The following is a 21,804-nucleotide window of genomic DNA, read 5'->3' as shown; positions in this document are numbered from 1 at the left end:
TGTTTCCAAAACATTCCTAGCACGATAAATCATGTGAGGTAAGACACCTCCCTAATTTAGTTATTAACACAAAACTTATTTGGCAATTTCCATGCTTTGACCCAAGAGATATTACCAAATAAAGAAGACCAAAATAATCTTGTTGCATGAAAAGATAATTATTTTGCTCTTTGTTTGGACACGTGATGACGACGTGACGTCATTTCGAACGCGTTGGATTTGCAACGAGAGAAACTGCGCGCGACTTGTGTGAGAGTGGCGATGTCGAGCTGTCAGTCAAACCGAAAGCAAAAAGCCTATATAAACACTCTCTCACACACACCATCCTCACACCAGCAATCTGAGCCTCGTCCTCTGGACATATACTTTTCACTAAAACAGCTTTTTATTTGCACTTAAAAAAATAATAAAAATAATGGGCGTCTTTTTCTCTAACATTTTCTCACGGCTCTTTGACAAAAAAGAGATGAGGTTGCTTATGGGTGAGTAAATTAGTTTATTTCTCGAACTTTTTGATAATTCAGTTTTTGAACAAATATGTCTCTAGTGTAAACAGATGCATGTTAATTAATACGTGAAACTTTATTATACATTTTGTGCTTTTTCATAATGTAATACATGTATATATTTCTATTCCAAGTTGGTCTGGATGCAGCAGGGAAAACAACAGTCCTCTACAAACTCAAACTTGGTGAAGTTGTCACAACCATTCCAACTCTAGGTAAGAAACCTCAGGTCAAACACATGTTAATGCTTAAAATCATATTATATTTCATAATGACTGAGTCTGATTCTCTCTAGGTTTTAATGTCGAGACTGTTGAATATAAAAACATCTCCTTCACTGTGTGGGACGTCGGCGGTCAGGACATTATCAGGCGCCTCTGGAGACATTACTATCAGAACACTAAGGTAAGGTGTTCAGGTCAATATCCATCTATTATTTTACCACTTTTAAATCTAACCAGCTGCTTTATGAAATGCACTGAACAAAGTGTGTGTCTGTGTGTGACTCAGGGTCTGATCTTTGTGGTGGACTGCAGCGATCGTGAGAGGATTGAAACGGCAGCAGAGGAACTAAAAACGATGGTAAGTCATCTATGATCTGTGTATATCATCAGATTATGTACTCCTCTGGGGCTGTTCACATGTCAGTCAAAAATAACAGATTTTTTAGAAACAGTGAAAACACCAAAGCCTCTTTAATATCTGATGTGTTTTATTAGACACTGTTTGGTCATTGATGGACAGAAACTAATGATTGTTCTCCAGCTCAATACAGTTAGTCTTATTGTTTAGATCTGGTGTTCTTGATTTACCGCACAGAGAACCAAAACGTTAAATTTTTCAGTAACAAATGACTCAACTGCATATATGTAATTTATGTAATAATAAAATATGTAGTATATATATAACTACATTTGATGGTAAATCATCAATGATCTGTGTATATCATCAGATTATTTACACTTGTTCAGTATAATCACAGTCTCGATGTAACGTTGTGTATATGCATCAAATCCATCTGAATCTTTTCAGCTGGCGGAGGATGAGATGAGAGACGCCGTTCTGTTAGTTCTTGCTAACAAGCAGGATTTACCCAAAGCCATGGCGGTCTCTGAGCTGACAGACAGACTGGGTTTACACGCGCTGAGAGGAAGACAGGTGAGTGTGTGTGACACACAGACTCAGTGCAGACGCTGAGCTGCAGATGTGTGTGAGGTTCACGTGTGTTTCTCTGTCTCGCTCGCAGTGGTTCGTCCAGGCCACATGTGCGGTTCAAGGGTCAGGCTTATATGAAGGACTGGACTGGCTCTCGGATCAACTGTCCAAGCGATAAAACACTACAGAAGAAAATACACTAAATCATAACTGAATGTATATACCTCCAGATCTGTTTTATTTTGATATTCATGGAATATTGTTAACCATCTTCATATACTATAATTGTAATTCACTGTATTTTTTACTTACCTCTGTAAAGACACTTTAAAATAATTTAGTCTGCCTTCATGTCAAATCATGTCATGTCTGCCTTCAATATGTGCCTTTCAAATATCTTCAATAAATGTATTTATTTATTTACAAACTTTTGTCATCAATTAAAACCTGTGGTACCAATGATGACCACAGTACCAATCATTAATTACAGAAATAAATATAGCTGCAAGCAGCCATTATCGGGGCCAAGCGCAAAGAAGAAGACAAGACATGCCAGCATGGCTGGAAGTCTCAAGCCAACTGCAACAATGAGCCATTAAGGACCTATTAAGTTGATTTTAGGCAAAATAGCAGTCAAATTTTAAATACAGTCAATAATAATGGTTTAATGGTTTATCACTTTCGACCAATAGGTGTCACTGTTACGAAACTGATGTGGTTTAGTCAGATTGAGATGACAATGACACATGCAAAGTTTGGTGTCAATATGTCAAAGCATTGCAGAGATACAGCCTCAAGAGTAATTTTTGCATCATGGCTCAACTCTGTTGCAGTGGTATATGAAAACTGTTTTGTCTATCAATCCGAAATCCATAACTATTTGTCAGCATGGTCTGAAGACGATACGGATCAATTTTGGTGAAAATCGGACAAACGGTCTAGGATGAGTTTGAAAAAGTAGATTTTTAACAAATAACAAGATGGAGCACAGATATGTTTGCAAAATATGGCAAAATTGGTATCTATCTTCTCGGCATGAGCCAATGAATGTATTATGACCAGTCTCATTACAATAGGCTAATTTAATCAAAAGTTATTAGCATTTTTGTACATTTTATTACAACTTTTGACCACAAGGTGGCGCTGCCCCGAAACTTTTTGAATATCTTCGGGACATAGAGCGGAAGACACATACCGAGTTTTGTAATGATACACTAGTGCATTCTTAAATTATAGCATTAGCATTTTAAACCGTAATACTGCATTGAAGTCAATGGGAATTTCATGTTTTGTTTTATTATAGCGCCACCAAGAGGCACAATCCCACCAATTTTTTTATGTGTCCTCGTAGTGAGCCCATACATATGTGTGTCAAGTTTGGTGAAAATATTTCATTTTGTTTTGGAGTTATAGACATTTATATGAAAAAACACGTAAAAAATGACTGACACCTGACTTTGATTGGATTTTACTACCCCTTACTATCAATATTTTGACATTTGGGCATTAGCGTATAGCTATCGACCTATGTTTCCGAACTTCTGAGGCTGGTTTCGTCTCGATCGGACTAGCGGTTTTGAAGATATCAGCAAATGTTTTTTAAGCGCTAAATTACAACGCTGCGCAAACCATATGCCGAAACTGGGCATGTCTTGTATCGTTGGACTCGGCAAGGATTCAGGAGCCCAAAAAAGCTACTCCCATCAAAATTTTTCACTCACACCCAAAGTTATAAGCGTTTGAAAAAAAAGAATTATCCACTAGGTGGCGCTGTTTCGAAACTTCTCAGGCTACTTCAGGGCATCGTGGTGATGACCCATACCAAGTTTCGTAACAATCCGTTCATGCGTTCATAAAATACAGCATTTTTGCACATAATTCAAAATGGCCGACATCCAAAATGGCCGACATGGTAAAATTGGATATCAGTCGACTCGGCATGACGCCCTGAATCTAATGAGACCAATTTGATGATTTTTGGATAAACGGTTCAGAAGTTATAAGCCAAAATATGCATTTTTCGTATCTCCGGACCAGTAGGTGGCGCTGCGCCGAAACGCTGCATGTTGCTTCAGGTCATGCTTGTGATGACATGTACCAAGTTTGGTTTGAATACGATAAAGCGTTGTGGAGATATAGCCTTTAGTGTGTTTTTGCAACCTCTATGTAAAATTTGTTTGTGCGTTTATTGAAAACGATTGGACGAATCAACTTAAATTCCATAACTTTTTGTCAGCATGCTATGAAGATGATCTGTTTCAATTTTCATGAAAATCGGAGCAACGGCCTAGGAGGAGTTAGAAAAAGTAGGTTTTTCAGAAAATTCAAAATGGCGGGAAAATTTGCATACCGGAAAATGACATCATAGGGTGAAATCGAATCGGCTTGAGCCAAGGAATCCGATGAAAAAAGAATTTTGTTTCTAGCCCTTAGGGGTCAAAAGTTATAAGCATAAATATGAGTGAAACTTTGGACAGGTGGTGGCGCTAGAGAGATTGAGTTAGAGGCACCAAATTTGCTATAGTGACAGCTCAGACTGGCCTCTATGAGTGTGCCAAATTTCACAACTTTTTACCATACGGTTCTATGGGCTGCCAGAGACTCCTATGGCGGAAAAAGAAGAAGAAGAAGAAGAAGAAGCAGAATAATAATAATAGGAACACTAACGATTTCAATAGGTGCCTCCGCACCTTCGGTGCTTGGCCCCTAATTATCAAAAAATAGCTGCAAGCAGAAATAATCAGGCGAAGCACAACAGAAGCAAACAAGAAAGCTAGCAGCAGACTACTCAAAAATGAGTAAAGACATTTGGAGACAATTATATTAAAGGTTCAAACCCCCCATAAATAAATACATTGAGTTATATAGAGGCAATTTCATGTTTTGTTTATTTTAAGTGCCACCAAGTGGCACAGGCCATCATCTTTTGTGTGCCCCCATACATAAGAGTGTCAATTTTGGTGAAAATATCTAATTTTGTTTAATAGTTTTAGACATTTCTATTTATGAGCATATAAAAAATAATCCACACCTGACTTGCATTTTTTTGCCGCCTACTATCAAAATGTTGACATTATGCACATAGCCAGCCCGCCTGATTCAGATTTTCCTATATTGGTTTCGTTTAGATCAGACCAACAGTTTCGAAGATATTTAATTCTATAATATATAATTTGGCTCAGCATGCCGCCCGAAACTAACAAGACTACTTTTTCTAAACACAAACCATTCAGAAGTTACAAGCAAAAATAGCCATTTTTGTATCTCCAGACCAGTTGGTGGCGCTGTGCCGGAAAGCAGCATGTAATCCTTAGGTGATGATGATTTGTACCAGGTTTGGTCAGAATAGGATAAAGTGTTGCAGCCTTATGCCTATTTTCACAAGCGCTGCGTAAAATGTGTTTGCATGTTTTTCAAAAACACTTGATTAATCGACTTTAATTCTATAACTTTTGTTGGAATTGTCTGAAGATCTGGGTCAATTTTCATGCAAATCAGATAAACCAAAAAAAATAAAATTTGTCACCAAAAATTGGCACCATCTAAAACAATTTCACAAAAGAATTTTGTTTCTAGCCCTTTCGGGTCAAAAATTATTAGCACAAATGTAAGTGCAACTTTGGACAGTTGGTGGCGCTAGAGGGATTGAGTCAGACTCCAAATTTACTATGGTGACAGTTCAGACCGTCCTCTATCAGTGTGCCAGATTTCATAAATTTCCCACAAGCGGTTCAATTGGCTGCCATACTCAAGAGTGGAAGTAGTAGTAGTAAAGGAATAATAAGAACAACGATCACAATAGGTTGTGCTTGACCCCAAATATGTGCTAAATAAGTAAGTGTGATTTGTGTTTTAGCATACTAGCACTAAAATACTTGTCTTGCCGTCACCATACCAAGCTTAGTTTAAGATTGAACATTGGTCTGTGGAGTCTGCTCTGTATTTTCTACTGCACAAGAGGCGTGATCAACGGGCATAATTCAAATGACTCTGGACATCATTGGATAGTCCTTCAACCAGGTGATCAATAGGCATGGATCCATTCTTCTCTATCCATCTTTCTGTTAAACCCGCCAATAGTGTGCCAGATGGATAAGCCAGTCTGTGATTGGTTCCAGCAAAAATGTAACAGAAGCAGTAGAAAGAAATGTACGGGTTTCCAGACTGAGCTGCAGGTTGAAATAAAATCACAGGCAGATAAGGTAAAATACACAATAAAATACACAAGTTGCACAGATACTAGAAACAAAAAGAATAGAAATAGTGCATATTAAATGCTTATTGACATTTATTTACACCTGAAAAAAATATATACTTGTTCTTCATGAGGGCAACAGAATGAAACACTTTCTAGGGAAAAGCTTTCACTGGTTACAGGAGAGAAAAAAATAGTGGTTAAGGGTGTGATAGAAAAATATTGTTTATGCTGAAATGTTGGACTGTGGTTTGGTGTACATGGTTTACAAAAAAAACATGTGTCCATTTATGTAATTCTATAATAATCACCAGCAACAAATAAAACAACCTGTACATTAACTACCAATATAAATGAGCCGATCAAAAATACAGATGTTAGAAAATATCCATCAGTATAACAAACACGCTTCGTGTCAAAAGCAATTGGTTATTAGCATACTAGAATATACCTCTTTAAAATTCAAGCATGTTAAAATAGGTTTGTTCTTCAAATATAAAACATGATTGGTTGCCCAACAACCAGTTCACACACGCCTACTGTCATACAGGCCCAGATTCATTACACAACACACACGAGGCGTCCCATGAGTCAGCATCCTACATAATCAACCAGATAAAGCGTTCATATGGAAAACTGTGTGCGAGCGAAGGAGTGTGATGGTCTTTGTCTTTCTAGCTCAAGGCACACAACAGAGCAGATGGATTTCCACCATATGACCAGTCATAAAAATCACAAACCTGAAGCTCGACACATTCCACCGATAAAGTGCAAATAACAGAAGCTCCTTCTAAAGGTCAAACAATCATATTTCATGATATAAAGCACTGATGTTCTGACAAAATCCACACTTGGTCCTAAAAGCGATCAAATCAAACTAATCAGAAAACAAAAGGCACAAAGAAACTGCAGTATTCACCTTCATCGGTCAAGCAAGTGTAAAAGAAAGCTGTATTTGAAGACTATATTGTGTTTAAGTGTACAGTACGGATGTATATATGATATTAAAGCAGAAGGAAGAACACAATCTCAATGCAGCAGCACTGGAAAGTTATGATTTATGAACCAGCGATGGGTCATTCAGATCGGCGAAGAGGAAAGGAAAAAAGACCATGGCTGTTTTCCCTTTTGTGGTTGGTCAGTTTATGAATTAAAAATAAATATGTGTAAACCTGCACTGGTCCTTGTTGGGTTCACCTTCATTATGAGAAACACACATTATCATATTTGTGCTGTTGACGCCGGACGCCTGCGATAATGTGCTAAAGAGGAAATCTTCAACGTTTATAGGTTAGTAGTGTTGGTCTCTGCCTGTTATTATTGCATTATCAAATTCAAAATATGAAACATTTCCAGGGAACATTTCACCCAAAATATAATGGAATTTTTTTTTTAAACTGATATGATGACATTTTCTTGATAATTAAGGATATTTCAGCATAAATTTGAGCATAAATATGCTCATTTTTGAAAAATAATGTAGCATTTTATAATATTAATAATAATAAAACAACTGATGTAATATTTATCCATTTAAATAATGATGTGTATCTCACAGTAGAGTAATGAAAATTAGATTTGGTGCATTAAAGAAATGAAAACAGGGTTTAAAATGTGCTTAATTATTATTAAAATAATGCATGCAAAATATAGTTTCTTAATCCCTTATTTTGGGTTGAAATATGACCTGATTATCATGAAAATAATGTCACAGAGCAATACATATATATAAATTGTATTTTAATGGTCTTAAAATAGGCTTCATTTTCTTTATGTAAAATATAATTTCTTATTCCCTCTTTATAATTTTGGGGTGAAATATGACCTGAACATGTTTCCGACAAGTTTAATGAGATGAGGAAGTGATGTTCACAGCACAGCCATTTAAACATTATAGTGGTGAATATGAATCCGGCCCATTCAGATCCAGACCGTGTTTTCCCGATTCCATCTCTCAAGCATCCTCCTGTTTAAAATCAACAGGAATGTTAATCTCACACGGTGAGACTTACAGCATTCGGACTCAGAATGTGTCCGTAACACATCACGTGTGTGTGTCATTTCTGCCATCATTCGTCCCTCGCGCGCGCGCTCACTCACTCACTCACTCACTTCCTGTGCTGTGTCGTCTGTGCTGTTTTTGGCAATGCCAGCATTGTCCGTTCAAGGGCACTCAGTTCTGCAGCAACAAGTGCACTTGGAGGAGAATCCAGCAGAAATACGGCACACGTGTGGAAGTCCGTATGTCAGCGCTGGCTGATGGTCAAGGGCTCGGCGGTTTATGCAAGATGCCCTGCAGGTCCTCTGGAAGAGAGAGTATGATGCTCTCGATATGGGACTGTAGTTTGGGCAGAGTTCCTAGTTTGACAGGAAGTTGATCTTTCTCGGCCTGAGTCTGAGACACAACAGGAGATAATCAATGTACACAATTCAAAAAACCCCTCCAAAGATGTGTTTTACAGGAAAATATTATTTCAGTATTTCAACTTGTAATATTTAATTCAATGTGTTACGTATGCATTATGTTTCTTTATAATAAATTGTAATATTTACTAGAAATAAAACATTTTCTACACCAACATTTTTATATAATCTTACCCAGAGTTGTAAATTAAACTATAAATATTGCATATAATATTCATGAATAAAAGCATTGTTTCCATTCGATGCACTTAAGAGAACAAAACCTTCACTTCCTGGGAAACAGGCACAAAGAACCAGTAATAAAACTGTAAAAAATTCCTGCCATCAGGGAAGATTTTTTTCTACGTAATAAATGACTTGATATGTTGCGTTCAGAGGGCTGGTGTTTGGGAACGCTTCTGTGATGCCATTATAGCAAATCATTATGATGACAGGCTTTTTAGAATGATCAAACCAATATTAGAGATGCTGCGATGCGATTGGTCCGCTGGTTAATCCCGCTATCCAATCACATCTACTGCTGAATAAAAGTTTTAATGTTGTGCATCAAGGGATTTATTCTGTGAATATGATTCCATCACAATTTAGGTTTCCACCTTAAGCGAATGCATTCGTTTTTGTATGCGGATCTTAAGATTTTGTATGCATCTTCTGGTTTCCATCCAGCCATTTTTATACAATATCCCAGAATTTGCATAAAAGTAAGTGCATGGATACATATCTAATGAGAAGTGCACATAGGCTACACAAAGAAAGCCCCACTCTAGAAATGGCGAGTTGTCGTAATACACACAGAACGACTATCCTGGATGCCAGCCGAACTCAGCCCCGCCCACAACATTTGAGCTCAGGCAGTTCGGTCTGGACTCGATCCATAGAGGAGTAATTATGCCTGAACAGAAACTGTTCGGACCAATTAAATCATCAGGGCGGGCTTTAGACGATGACGGACAGATGATCAACAGTAACGTAATCATCTCGTCAACAAAGGGGCTTGGATTGAATTTGTTCAAATCCTAAACGGAGAGCTTGTTTGTATCTGCATCATCTTCACTATTTTTTCTCTGAAATGATGATCATGTTGGTAAGTACTCTGTGTATCCATAAATTCTTTTTTTTACAACACCGGGAAAGATCGTTTATTCCAGCGTGCGTGCAGACAGGGTTGCCAAGTTTTTACAACAAAACCCGCCAACTACTACCCCAAAACAATAGCTTCTGTTTGGGGGGTAAAATGTCGTTTGGGGGGTAAAATGTGTGTTATTTTGGCAAGGTTGCCTGCTTAAATTCGCATTCCTGGGTCTATATATCACACAATTGAGGTCGCTTCAACCTGCGGAAAAAAACGCAGATTTGGCAACACAGTGCAGTTGAGCTCTGTTGACATTTGACAGCTAACATTATGCGTCGCTCCGTTGCTCTGATTGGTTGTTGGTCTGTCCAATTGAGGTCTTTCCTGGTTGGGTTGAAACACGCCCCATAATCACAGCCCAATGGAGCATCAGACTCATATTCTGACTAGAGCTGAGTATGACCATGTCAGGCTACCAAACGACTGAAGAACTGACCAGTTTCTCCTTGAGTTTGAGCACCAGGTCGACCGTCTCCACCTCTGTGTGCTTCTGTATCCGCAGCTGCAGGTCTTCCTCACAGAGCGCCTCCAGGTGAAGAGCTTCCAGCTTCTGCATCATCTCCTTCCTGCGGTTCCGGAACCAGCCATCAAAGTTTGGAGACCTCAGGAACTGCCTGGAGTCCCGAACAGATGAAAGAGGCGAAGATGCATTTAAAGGGAAACTTTAGATTTTATATTGAACTTATCTAACTTATCCATGATTAACTGGTTAAGAATTAAAAAAACTAATTCTGATTGAAACCGAAAGACTAACAGATATTTCAGAACAATTGTCATTAAAGAAAACTCATCTCAACAGAACAAATAGCTCAGGATTATTATGGGGACTATTTTAAGGCGACTATTTTATAAATATAATATCTAAATATCTATATCTAAATTTGGACTATTATAGTCTGTTAAATTAATATATATCAATTATATATATGTCATTTATATATATATGTCATTTATATATATATATATATATATATATATATATGATGAATAGAAAAATAATATACATTATATCATTTATTTAATATTATATATATGATTAAAATGTTATATTTATAATATATCAATGAAATTAAATATATATATGATACAATATATACATTATATATAATGCATTTAATTTCTATAAATTATGTTTAAAATAAATTGTAAAATTAAATTAAAATAAATTGTACGTTTTCTATACATAAAAAATATAAAATACAATATTTAAATATTTAAATGATATGATGTATCAAATAGAAAATTAATTATATAAATTATATATATTAATAAAATGTTATATTTATAATTTATAAATGAAATAAAGTATATATATATATATATATATATAAAAATAAACACACACACACACACACACACACACACACACACACACACACACACACACACACACACACACACACACAGACACAGACACACACACAGACACACACACAGACACACACACAGACACACACACACACACACACACACACACACACACACACACACACACAATGACACACACAGACAGACAGACACAGCAGCTGTACCTGTAGAGGCCGATCCAGTCTCCTTTGAGTCGTGAGGTGAGCTGAGGTCCGGCCTTCTCCAGCGTTTTCATGAACTCCTCCTGGTTGAACGGCCGGAGCTGTGGAGGACTCTGGGAAATGAGAAGATAAACATTGTGAGTATCCCTAAAAGTTGCTGAACTGGTTCATCTAAAAAAGAAAAGGTCTGAAAATGTCTTACTTTCCAGGGTGAGATGCTCTTCTGTAGAGGCATTAGACTGGCCACATAACGCTCCTGCAAATCAAACATACAATATTAATGATATTATTATATCCTTCATTTACAGCCTGGAATTTAAAGCAAGACACTTCATCACACATGCATTGACCATGTTTTTAAGGTATTCAGGACCAGTGTTATTTTTTTAAGCATTATTTATATAATATATTATACTATTTCTTAAAACATTTTTAATTTATATTTTATTTATACTTCATATCAAATGACAAAAGCAAATTCAATAGTTTTATTTAACAATAACAGCACTGTTCAGGTGCGTGCAAATGGTGCCATGTCATTGATTTTGTATGCAAAGTAATGCTCCTACCAGTGGTATGATGAAACTCTGTGTAAGTTCCAGGAAATATCGCCGCAGTATTGCATTCTGGGCCGCTGAAGGACGCTTCTGTTGAACTCCCTGAGGTTTACAACAAAAATACTGAATGAATACACCTGCTTGAATGCTTTAGCATAGATATTATACCCCAGAGAGACACTGGCCTTCTGGAGCTGCTTGATAATGTCCTCGTCTTTGTTCAGGAAAGGTTTATATGCAGTGTAGACACCTGAGACGAAGAAGCCTTCAGTTACTTTACTTTAACAAACACTGACTTTCATTGATTCTCTAGCTTTTGGACATTTACAGCTCTGTAATTCAAACATTAACCGAAGGACATACAAAGACCAGAAGTGGAGTATTGAATAAATCCTACATGAATACAGAACATAATGAAATGATGGTTTCTCATTCATGTCTCACCAGGTTTTGAGTCCAAAGTCTTTAGATTTTTTAGTTTCTTCACTTTCATCTGTTTGGCCATCTCTCCTTTAAAAAATAAATAATAAAATGCTATAATAAAGACAAAAGCCAGCACCCTCTGTCAAATAGTACAAATATATGAATGTATTTTTAATTGTACAGGCAGTGCAGAATTTTTAGGCAAGTTGTATTTTTGAGGATTAATTTTATTATTGAACAACAACCATGTTCTCAATGAACACAAAAAACTCATTAATATCAAAGCTGAATATTTTTGGAAGTTTTAGTTTTAGCTATTTTAGGGGGATATCTGTGTGTGCAGGTGACTATTACTGTGCATAATTATTAGGCAACAAAAAACTAATTGATACCCATTTCAATTATTTATTTTTACCAGTGAAACCAATATAACATCTCAACATTCACAAATATACATTTCTGACATTCAAAAACCAAACAAAAACAAATCAGTGACCAATATAGCCACTTTTCTTTGCAAGGACACTCAAAAGCCTGCCATCCATGGATTCTGTCAGTGTTTTGATCTGTTCACCATCAACATTGCGTGCAGCAGCAACCACAGCCTCCCAGACACTGTTCAGAGAGGTGTACTGTTTTCCCTCCTTGTAAATCGCACATTTGATGATGGACCACAGGTTCTCAATGGGGTTCAGATCAGGTGAACAAGGAGGCCATATCATTAGATTTTCTTCTTTTATACCCTTTCTTGCCAGCCACGCTGTGGAGTACTTGGACGCGTGTGATGGAGCATTGTCCTGCATGAAAATCATGTTTTTCTTGAAGGATGCAGACTTCTTCCTGTACCACTGCTTGAAGAAGGTGTCTTCCAGAAACTGGCAGTAGGACTGGGAGTTGAGCTTGACTCCATCCTCAACCCGAAAAGGCCCCACAAGCTCATCTTTGATGATACCAGCCCAAACCAGTACTCCACCTCCACCTTGCTGGCGTCGGACTGGAGCTCTCTGCCCTTTACCAATCCAGCCACGGGCCCATCCATCTGGCCCATCAAGACTCACTCTCATTTCATCAGTCCATAAAACCTTAGAAAAATCAGTCTTGAGAGATTTCTTGGCCCAGTCTTGACGTTTCAGCTTGTGTGTCTTGTTCAGTGGTGGTCGACTTTCTGCCTTTCTTACCTTGGCCATGTCTCTGAGTATTGCACACCTGGTGCTTTTGGGCACTCCAGTGATGTTGCAGCTCTGAAATATGGCCAAACTGGTGGCAAGTGGCATCTTGGCAGCTGCACGCTTGACTTTTCTCAGTTCACGGGCAGTTATTTTGCGCCTTGGTTTTTCCACACGCTTCTTGCGACCCTGTTGACTATTTTGAATGAAACGCTTGATTGTTCGATGATCACGCTTCAGAAGCTTGGCTATTTTAAGACTGCTGCATCCCTCTGCAATATATCTCACTATTTTTGACTTTTCTGAGCCTGTCAAGTCCTTCTTTTGACCCATTTTGCCAAAGGAAAGGAAGTTGCCTAATAAGTATGCGCACCTGATATAGGGTGTTGATGTCATTAGACCACACCCCTTCTCATTACAGAGATGCACATCACCTAATATGCTTAATTGGTAGTAGGCTTTCCAGCCTATACAGCTTGGAGTAAGACAACATGCATAACGAGGATGATGTGGTCAAAATACTCATTTGCCTAATAATTCTGCACTCCCTGTATTAATGCTTAAAGGGGGGGTGAAACACTCAGTTTCAGTCAATCTCATGTCAATCTTGAGTACCTATAGAGTAGTACTGCATCCTTCATATCTCCGAAAAGTCTTTAGTTTTATCATATTTATAAAAGAAATATGTAACGCTGTAACGAGTCTTTCCGGAAAAAACAAGCACCTGGAGGCGTATCGTGTGGGCGGAGCTAAAGAATGACGAATGTGCACAAAGCGGTGATGTCCTCAAGCGTGGAGAAACCCATCTCAGCTAATACCATAGGCTAATACAGATAATGATCCACAATCAAATCTGAGGCTGAAATAAATTGAACAGGAGAAACGGCAACATCAGGATGTCCGTCTCTGTGGTATGGACTGTATTTAGGGGCCTTTGTGTGTCTTTACCAAGCGGCAACCTCCCGCGATCTCTCTTGAAGCCAATACGGAAGTAATGTAAACTGTAATTCCTTAACTGGCCACTAGAGGCAGGCTCCAGAAGGGAGCAGAATCTCATTGAGCCCCATGTTAAAATTCTCAACTTTAAAGCAGAAAAAAACATGTTTACAGCCTGGTACAAATTGTGGTTTTGGCTTATAAGGCTCATTTTGATCTTCATGACAACTCTGAGGGGGGTGAATTTTTTTATAACTCATTCGTTTACGTTATATAAAGCCTTAAGGTTCTGCATAATTAAGGGCGTGGTTACAAGTGGATAGCCATTTATCCGCCGTCTATAGTTATTGCGTCACCTCAGCTCCGCGCACATCCCGCCTTTTTGCCCATTTTCTGTTATCCGGGAGTGACACGCGTTGACTCGCTCACAAGATGGCAACGCCCAGCTCGCCCATACTTTAAGCTTCAGAACAGCTTATCAGAATCCTATGGGTGACGTCACGGACACTACGTCCATATTTTTTTACAGTCTATGGTCTTTACGCGCAGTTTATGAGGACATGATTCGGTTTATGGACTATTGTATGTGACTATACCTTAGAGGTAGCAAGCAAAACGGTTTTGCACGTCAGAGTCAGACTAGTGTTATACAGAACAACAATGGAGTAACCGTTAGCGCATTTGAATGACGAAGCACGCGATCGTATCGTTTACTGATGTTTACTCATGCGACGGTAGCCAAAAGCAGAGACATTTGAAGTTGATTTACTGACCGGCTGCTTCCAAAGCAGGACCGAATCTTTATCGCTGGGACCGCTCCGTCAAAAACACACTTCTTTGGTATGATTTGGTGAAGTCCTGTGACAGCAGTGACCGTGGAAATCCACTTTGCGACGCGACTGAAGCGATGCCTTGAAGCTTCCCGTCATTTCTGCGTTCAAATCGGTTCAAATGCAGCGCTGCCTTCCCGGAATGCTGTGCTGAAGCGTTGAAGTCGCTCGACGTCACCCATAGGAATAAAGTGGAGCTCGGCGCATCAGAAGTGTTCACGGACGACTGGATCTGCACCTGAGAGACTGTTTACGGCGTGCATTTCCTCTCTCCCTCTAGTCACGCGCGCGCGCACCCTACCGGGAGAAGAGCCCGTACGGCCCATACAAGGACCTTCCGCTCTATTAACGTCAAGCCGACCCATACTCGAAAAAAACTCGCCGAAACTTGTGAGAAACCGGAAGGAGTATTTTTAACACAGAAATACTCCATCAAACGTCCAACATTAGTTTTTGAAACTTTGTCTATGTTTAGGATGGGAATCCAAGTCTTTAAAGGTGTAAAAAGCTCAGTATGCATGAAACAGCATTTCACCCCTCCTTTAATATTGCTCAAACATGTCAATGCTTCATTAGCTTTAATTCTACATGTATTAATCACTATCAAAGGTCCAAACCTGCTTGCTTCATGTCTCCGATGCGGATGATGTGAGGCCAGTGCTGGAGAGTTTTGGCAAAAAATGGGTTTGTAACCCCCAAAATAACCGAAGGCCTACAACACAACACAAAAACACAAGACAACACAACACAAGATCCGGTTAACAGACCCAGTAAGAGTGTCACATGTCACTTCCTGTCTGAGCTTCCGAAATAACAACAATCTCATCGATCATATGATCATCCTGACACTGATTGAATTACACGCTGCGTTTGTAGGTCAAAAGAACAAAAACCCTAAATATTACAAACCTGTCCACACACACACACACACACACACACACACGTGTATATACAGTATATGCACACACACACACACACACACACACACACACGTGTGTATATACAGTATATGCACACACACACACACACACACACACACACACACACACACACACACACACACACACACACACACACACACACACGTGTATATACAGTATATGCACACACACACACACGTATGTTAGACACACACATTATATAAACACACACTTTTATTATAGATTAAGTAATTGATTTGATAGCACTAATACTAAATAAAATAAAAAAATATGTATGTATGTGTATGTATATATATATATATATATCAAATGTTTTTATTACATTTATTTACAGTAATTCTAATCTAATTTAATGTATTAATATTAACTATACTGTTTACTTTTTTTGGCAATGTTTATTATGTAGTTAATATATTTTAACAGAATTTTCCCCAAAAGCAAATACATAAATAAATAAATAAATAACCAGCGTTTGTTTAAGTGAAGTAACTGAGGTAACTGAAATATTATATATATATATATATTTTTTTTTTATATATTTGTTTTTTATATTATATATATATATATATATATATATATATATATATATATATATATATATATATATTTTTTCTGCTCATGGTTTACTTACGGAGCTTGTGTTCGAGTGGTGTATTCCTTAAACTCGCTGTCATGAATGGTGAAGTACGGCCGGAAGTCACTGCAGTACCGCAGAGGAGAGATACAACTGCACAGACAAACACACACACACGGAGAGATCGCTTTGGTTTAACTAGCATTAGAGAGGGATAAAGGAGTCAGCATACACTCGGGAACCACATTCTCTATGTTCAACACTCTCCAAGTCTGTGGTGGGTAACGGGGTGTCTGTGCATCACACACACCATATCACATGACTTTAGACTTATCCAGCCGGCCTTCTTCAAGGTCGGCCGCAGTGTGGTCAAAATCACAGCCATAAAACCTGATCTGTCTGCTGTTAAAGTACTGCAATACTCCATGCACTCTGATACTCAATTTAGACTTCGGAATAGATTTAAATATAATAAAATTGTATTAAAATGAGAACTACATGTTCCTTTGTTGCTGACAGCAGTTTAAAATGAGTCCAAATGTTTAATAAACAAGCAAAATCAAAAAACTGTTTGAACACATTATTATCTGTTTAATAATGTAGTCAAGCAAAACGATGATCATAATAAAGTACAGTTACGTGTCTGACGTTTTGTAAAATGCATCACCATTCTGATACATGGACTTGTAGATGAGCCTGGATAATTAGCTCGTCCTCTTCTTCTGCTTCACATACACAGTATATGTCTGAAATAACCAATATTTCCACTTGCCATTGTGTCGTGTTTTCTACGGTTTACTACAGCGAGTGGATCAGGTAATCCGAGCTGCTGTGATTGGAGGCGGAGACAAATTTGCATATTTATAAGCCTGCATATACTAAACGAAGCAAGGGTGTCGAGTTACATTTAAAGGACAACTCCGGCAAATTTTTAAGTTTATCTTGATCGTTATATCTTTGTAAGTACAGTCTATAGAAAAAAAAACGAACCGGATTGGTGCTTGCAACACGGAGCTATCACAGTTAATGCCCAGAGCCCCCCCTCAGCTAAAACGGCAGCTTCGGGGGCATAAACGTAAAGGGTGTCTTTGTGCCTCTTTACAGACACAAAATGCAATTAAAATGTCTGTCCAACATGAACAGGGCCCTTAAATGACAACGAGATGAGTTTAGCCACTTAGCCATTGTGTAAATTCATCTAAACAGTGTGTTAGAAGGCTAGCTGTGTCTCAAGCTGAAGTCCAGTGGGAACTCAGCTGTAGCCGGAAAAAAGGCAGTCCAGTTGGAAAGAGCGTTGTGTGTGTAAAGCACGATTATTTTAAATTACTGGACATCTTTCCTCAAGCCGAGTGTGCCCAAATGGAAGGATAAATAAAGTTTCCATTACCTCCACAGTGGCTGTAACCGTCTTTAACCACGGAATGGCATTACTCTTCAACCGGCCGGCTGTGTTGTGTCTGTGTAAGTTTGTCAAGTGTTCGCTGCAAATTTTCACAATTCGGAAAGGCACAAACGCGAACAATTTCTTCACTCGTGAGCCCGATCGGATCATCACTCTAGTGATGTCCGGTTCACGAACGAATCGTTCTTTTTAACCGGTTCTTTTGACTGATTCGTTCTAAACGGTTCGCGTCTCAAATCAGCGCTGATCACACAAGTTACTTAAGTTACTCACTTTCTGAAATGAGTGACAGTCCCTCCAAATAGAAATAAACTAATGTCTTGAATTATATGTTGTAACTCCAACCGTTCACTGAACTGAGTCATGTTTTGCTGAGAGATCTGATGAACTCACAAGCCACTGATACTGAGCATGAGCGAGTAACTGAACGAGCAGTGGTCCTCATCGGATCAGCAGTACAGAATCGAAAACTTTCTTCTGACTTTGTTTCTCTCGGACACGTTCAATACTGAGGACCGACGAGCCGATGAGCAGAGCCTCTTTATAGACCCTTTTACAGCCCACGTGATCAAAGAGTTGCGCGCGCATTTTGGCAACGGCAGTGGTGTTGTTCCCCAGTGGTTCTAATGTGTTAGCAACTCCGAAAGTTTATCAAAACGGTTTCCCAGCATCAAAATGTCTGGCTGTTTGGTTTTCGGTTGCACTAATTGCTATTCCACCAATGGGCTTAAGTTTTATAGGATTCTGACAGGATCACGGCCGTTTCAGAAGAACCGGCGGTACCTGTGGCTGCAGGCGATTAAATGCATTGATTGGAATGAGGACATAAAAATGCTCGCATAAAAAAAATCATTTGTAAAACATTTACTGCACTTAATTATTTATAATAAACCTCCCAACATTGGCTGCCACTGGTGTGTATAATGTACTCCCCATCCCCAGATTATCATATCAATAATCACAGTACTTATCAATTTCCTTTGTAATGATTTTATTAATAGTTTAATTGCAAAATAACCATCTGAGAAATGTATGCAAGCAACATAGTTGCTATTAAAGTACTATAGCATTACAAAATTAAACTTTAAACAGAAGTGTCGACACGAATCAATAACAACATAAAATGTAAGGAAAAGGATAAATGTATGTCTGTGTGAAGAATAAGAATAAATGTAGAAAATATTGGACATTCTGTTCATGCCCACAGACAACGTATTCATAAGCATCCAGTGATTTATATGCTTGTCTCGGGTGAACACGCTCGGTTTCTCAATTAAATACGTATATATATATCCGACCACTAAGTTATATCTGGCCATCTGCTAACATCTTCTATCCACTCCACTATAGTACACGGATCTGGTAGCCGAATACCATTTGATAAAGTCAACTTTTTAAAATAACTTTCTCGGTTTGTGTTGCTTAATCCGCTCGCGTAGCTTGACATGCTGCTGATTCTCGCCACAGTTTGTTGCCAAAATGCGCGCGCATACGTTGCTACGTCATCATTGTATACAAACAGTAAAAGGGTCTATAGACACAACGCTCTTCTCGACTGGACAATTTTTCCGGCTACAATGGCGTTCCCACGGGACTTCAGCGTGAGACACAGCTAGCCGGCTAAAACAGGTGAATTTACACAATGGCTAAGTGGCTAAACGCATCTCGTTGTCATTTAAGGGCCCTGTTCATGTTGGACAGACATTTTAATTGCATTTTGTGTCTGTAAGAGGCACAAAGACACCCGTTACGTTTATGCCCCCAAAGCTGCCGTTTTAGCTGAGGGGGGGCTCTGGGCATTAACTGTGATAGCTCCGCGTTGCAAGCACCAATCCGGTTCGTTTTTTTTTCTATAAACTGTACTCACAAAGATATACCGATCAAGATAAACTTAAACATTCGCTGGAGTTGTCCTTTAAGCTATTTTAAGGTATGAAGAATTTATTTTCACAGGAAAAAACATTTAAATGTGTCATTTTGGCGATAAAATTATGGACTACAGGGGTCTTAACAGTTGTAAAAATCACTGTAACACAATCTCACATGGCTTATTACTTTATTTGCCGTACCTGACCAATGCCAACACAGTGTCTGAAGATTCTGCCGGTGACGGCGCCATGACCACCAACGCCTCACCCAGCAACACCAGCTCCCACAACATCTGGATATGAAAAAACACTGGATAGAAACACCTGCAACATGAGAAACAGTGAAAACAGCAAACATTAAATTAATGGATGCTAAAATGAAATGTAACAGAGCCATAGTATGTTTATACAATTAATATGTAGACATCATTTGGACCAACACACTACCGTTCAAAAGTTTAGGATAAGAACAACTTTTATTTTTGGAACGAAATCAATACTTTTATTTGGCAAGGATGCATTAAATTGATCAAAAGTGACAGTAAAGGCATTCATATTGTTACAAAAGATTTCCATTTCAAGCAAATCCTGTTCTTTATATTTACCAATTAATGGACATTAAATACAAACATTCAATAAATGCCCCATTAGAGACTTCAAAAACATTAAATCTCACCCCAAACTTTTTCACGCAAATGTACATGCATGCACTTTTCTCAGTTACCAACAGGAGGCCCCAGAGGACAAGTAATAAACAAATCCAGCCCAACTATGAAACATTAGTACACTATGTACCATTCACAGTAGCACGCTATGATTGTGCTTTACCTGAAGAGATCTACTTCATGGACGGTCGGCAGGACGATGGATACCAGACTGTCACTCTGCACAGGAAAAGATTAGACTCCATTACATAAGAGCAAAAGATTCTGCAGAATATGACACATCAGCACCAATCGCCTACAGGCCTGGCAGAGGCAATGGTTTTCATACCGGTGTGGACTGGACGAGCTGAGAAGTTCCAGGCTTGTCATAACACGTGGGGATGCGGAGCTAAGAAGAGCAGATGGCGGCGTTCGTTAATAACGTGCACTGGATTCTCAAAGACTTGGCAGGTATCTTACAAAGCTCCAAGGGAAGAAAAACCAGTTACCTTCATGACCACACCCATGATGGGGAGTGTAAGAATCTTCCCTGGGCACGGCGTGGGCCACCGGTCGATGTCATTGCAAGCTTTAACGTAAAAACAAAAACATTATTAAAGGGTTAATTCAACAAAAAATTTCAATCCTGTCATTATTTACTCATCCATATGTTGTTCCAAACCCGCAAGACTTCCTCATGTTACGCATCACGATTGAGCTTCAGCATGAACCAATGAGGTTTGTTCTCACACATCATGCATGTTCACTTAAGCTTCTGTTTATGTTCGTTGAACATAATGTGAATAAAATACTTTTACGATCTCTTTTTGAAGCGTCAAAATTTCAGTCTATAAAGGGACAGAAATCTCTCAGATTTCATCAAAAAGATCTTCATTTGTGTGCCGAAGATGAATGAATGTCAGGTTTGGAATGACATGAGGGTAAGTCATTAATAACAGAATTGTGATTTTTGGGTGAACTATCTCTAAGATTAGGCAACATGATATACAATGTGAAAAATGTTGCTATGCAGTTACTAATGTGTTGAGTCATTGTTGCAAGTTGCCAAAATGTAGTTGCATGATATTCTGGTGGAAAAATATGGCAGGAAAGTGTTGCATTGTGGTTGTCAGCTTTTTTTTTTAGGTGGTTGATTATCAAGGGGGTAATCTAGCGCTCGGAAAGCGTTCCACCCCTAGGGGCGGCCATTGCTAACCAAGCCATCACCTGCTGTTAGCATCCCATTGACTCCCATTCATTTTTGAGTCACTTTGACAGTGAATAACTTTACATCTGAGGCGTTTAAAGACTCCATTTGTCCATTGTTTATTTCTAAAGAAACACGACAATGCATAAAAGGCTCCGTTACCTTGTATCTTACACTATCGCCCCGTAGAAGCTGTTTTTGTAAAAATAGGCTAACGATTGCGTCATAACCAACGCGACTCTGTCGCACAGTTGAGAAATTACCGTATAGACCTGAGGAGACGCTCACAGGCAATCTTTTACTGTCTATGAGGCA

General features: G+C 38.6%; 2 protein-coding genes across 2 annotated transcripts in view; one reads left to right on the top strand and one right to left on the bottom strand.

The window, feature by feature from the left end:
- The first annotated feature begins 250 nt into the window (after positions 1 to 250).
- On the top strand, positions 251 to 3,097 carry LOC137057935 (ADP-ribosylation factor 4-like). Its single transcript, XM_067431047.1, has 6 exons — positions 251 to 482; positions 641 to 721; positions 802 to 911; positions 1,017 to 1,088; positions 1,539 to 1,664; positions 1,753 to 3,097. The coding sequence occupies exons 1-6, from the start codon at positions 416 to 418 to the stop codon at positions 1,837 to 1,839; spliced, it is 543 nt and encodes a 180-aa protein (XP_067287148.1). The 5' UTR covers positions 251 to 415; the 3' UTR covers positions 1,840 to 3,097.
- A 2,834-nt stretch (positions 3,098 to 5,931) lies between these two features.
- The window catches only part of dennd6aa (DENN/MADD domain containing 6Aa), a 35,711-nt gene continuing 19,838 nt past the window's right edge, over positions 5,932 to 21,804 (bottom strand). Inside the window, exons 7-19 of the mRNA XM_067431369.1 lie at positions 20,792 to 20,871; positions 20,632 to 20,691; positions 20,467 to 20,522; positions 19,840 to 19,962; positions 16,426 to 16,521; positions 15,471 to 15,565; positions 11,943 to 12,008; positions 11,684 to 11,748; positions 11,511 to 11,600; positions 11,144 to 11,197; positions 10,945 to 11,054; positions 9,849 to 10,026; positions 5,932 to 8,251 (exon numbers count right to left, since the gene is read on the bottom strand). Coding sequence (XP_067287470.1) covers positions 8,120 to 8,251; positions 9,849 to 10,026; positions 10,945 to 11,054; positions 11,144 to 11,197; positions 11,511 to 11,600; positions 11,684 to 11,748; positions 11,943 to 12,008; positions 15,471 to 15,565; positions 16,426 to 16,521; positions 19,840 to 19,962; positions 20,467 to 20,522; positions 20,632 to 20,691; positions 20,792 to 20,871 — 1,205 coding nt within the window. The 3' untranslated portion in view covers positions 5,932 to 8,119. The remainder of the gene's footprint in view (positions 8,252 to 9,848; positions 10,027 to 10,944; positions 11,055 to 11,143; positions 11,198 to 11,510; positions 11,601 to 11,683; positions 11,749 to 11,942; positions 12,009 to 15,470; positions 15,566 to 16,425; positions 16,522 to 19,839; positions 19,963 to 20,466; positions 20,523 to 20,631; positions 20,692 to 20,791; positions 20,872 to 21,804) is intronic.

This window comes from Pseudorasbora parva, chromosome 22 (assembly GCF_024679245.1).
Source record: "Pseudorasbora parva isolate DD20220531a chromosome 22, ASM2467924v1, whole genome shotgun sequence".
Taxonomy (NCBI): domain Eukaryota; kingdom Metazoa; phylum Chordata; class Actinopteri; order Cypriniformes; family Gobionidae; genus Pseudorasbora; species Pseudorasbora parva.
The sequence above is the reverse complement of the archived record's forward strand: the minus strand, read 5'-3'. Positions and strand labels throughout refer to the sequence as shown.

Bases quoted from the DNA above. Each gene is read 5' to 3' on its own strand.
- LOC137057935 (XM_067431047.1), top strand. From the start codon at position 416: ATGGGCGTCTTTTTCTCTAACATTTTCTCACGGCTCTTTGACAAAAAA. The intron at 483-640 runs GTGAGTAAATTA...TTCTATTCCAAG, and splicing joins AGAGATGAGGTTGCTTATGG to TTGGTCTGGATGCAGCAGGG. The intron at 912-1,016 runs GTAAGGTGTTCA...TGTGTGACTCAG, and splicing joins ATTACTATCAGAACACTAAG to GGTCTGATCTTTGTGGTGGA.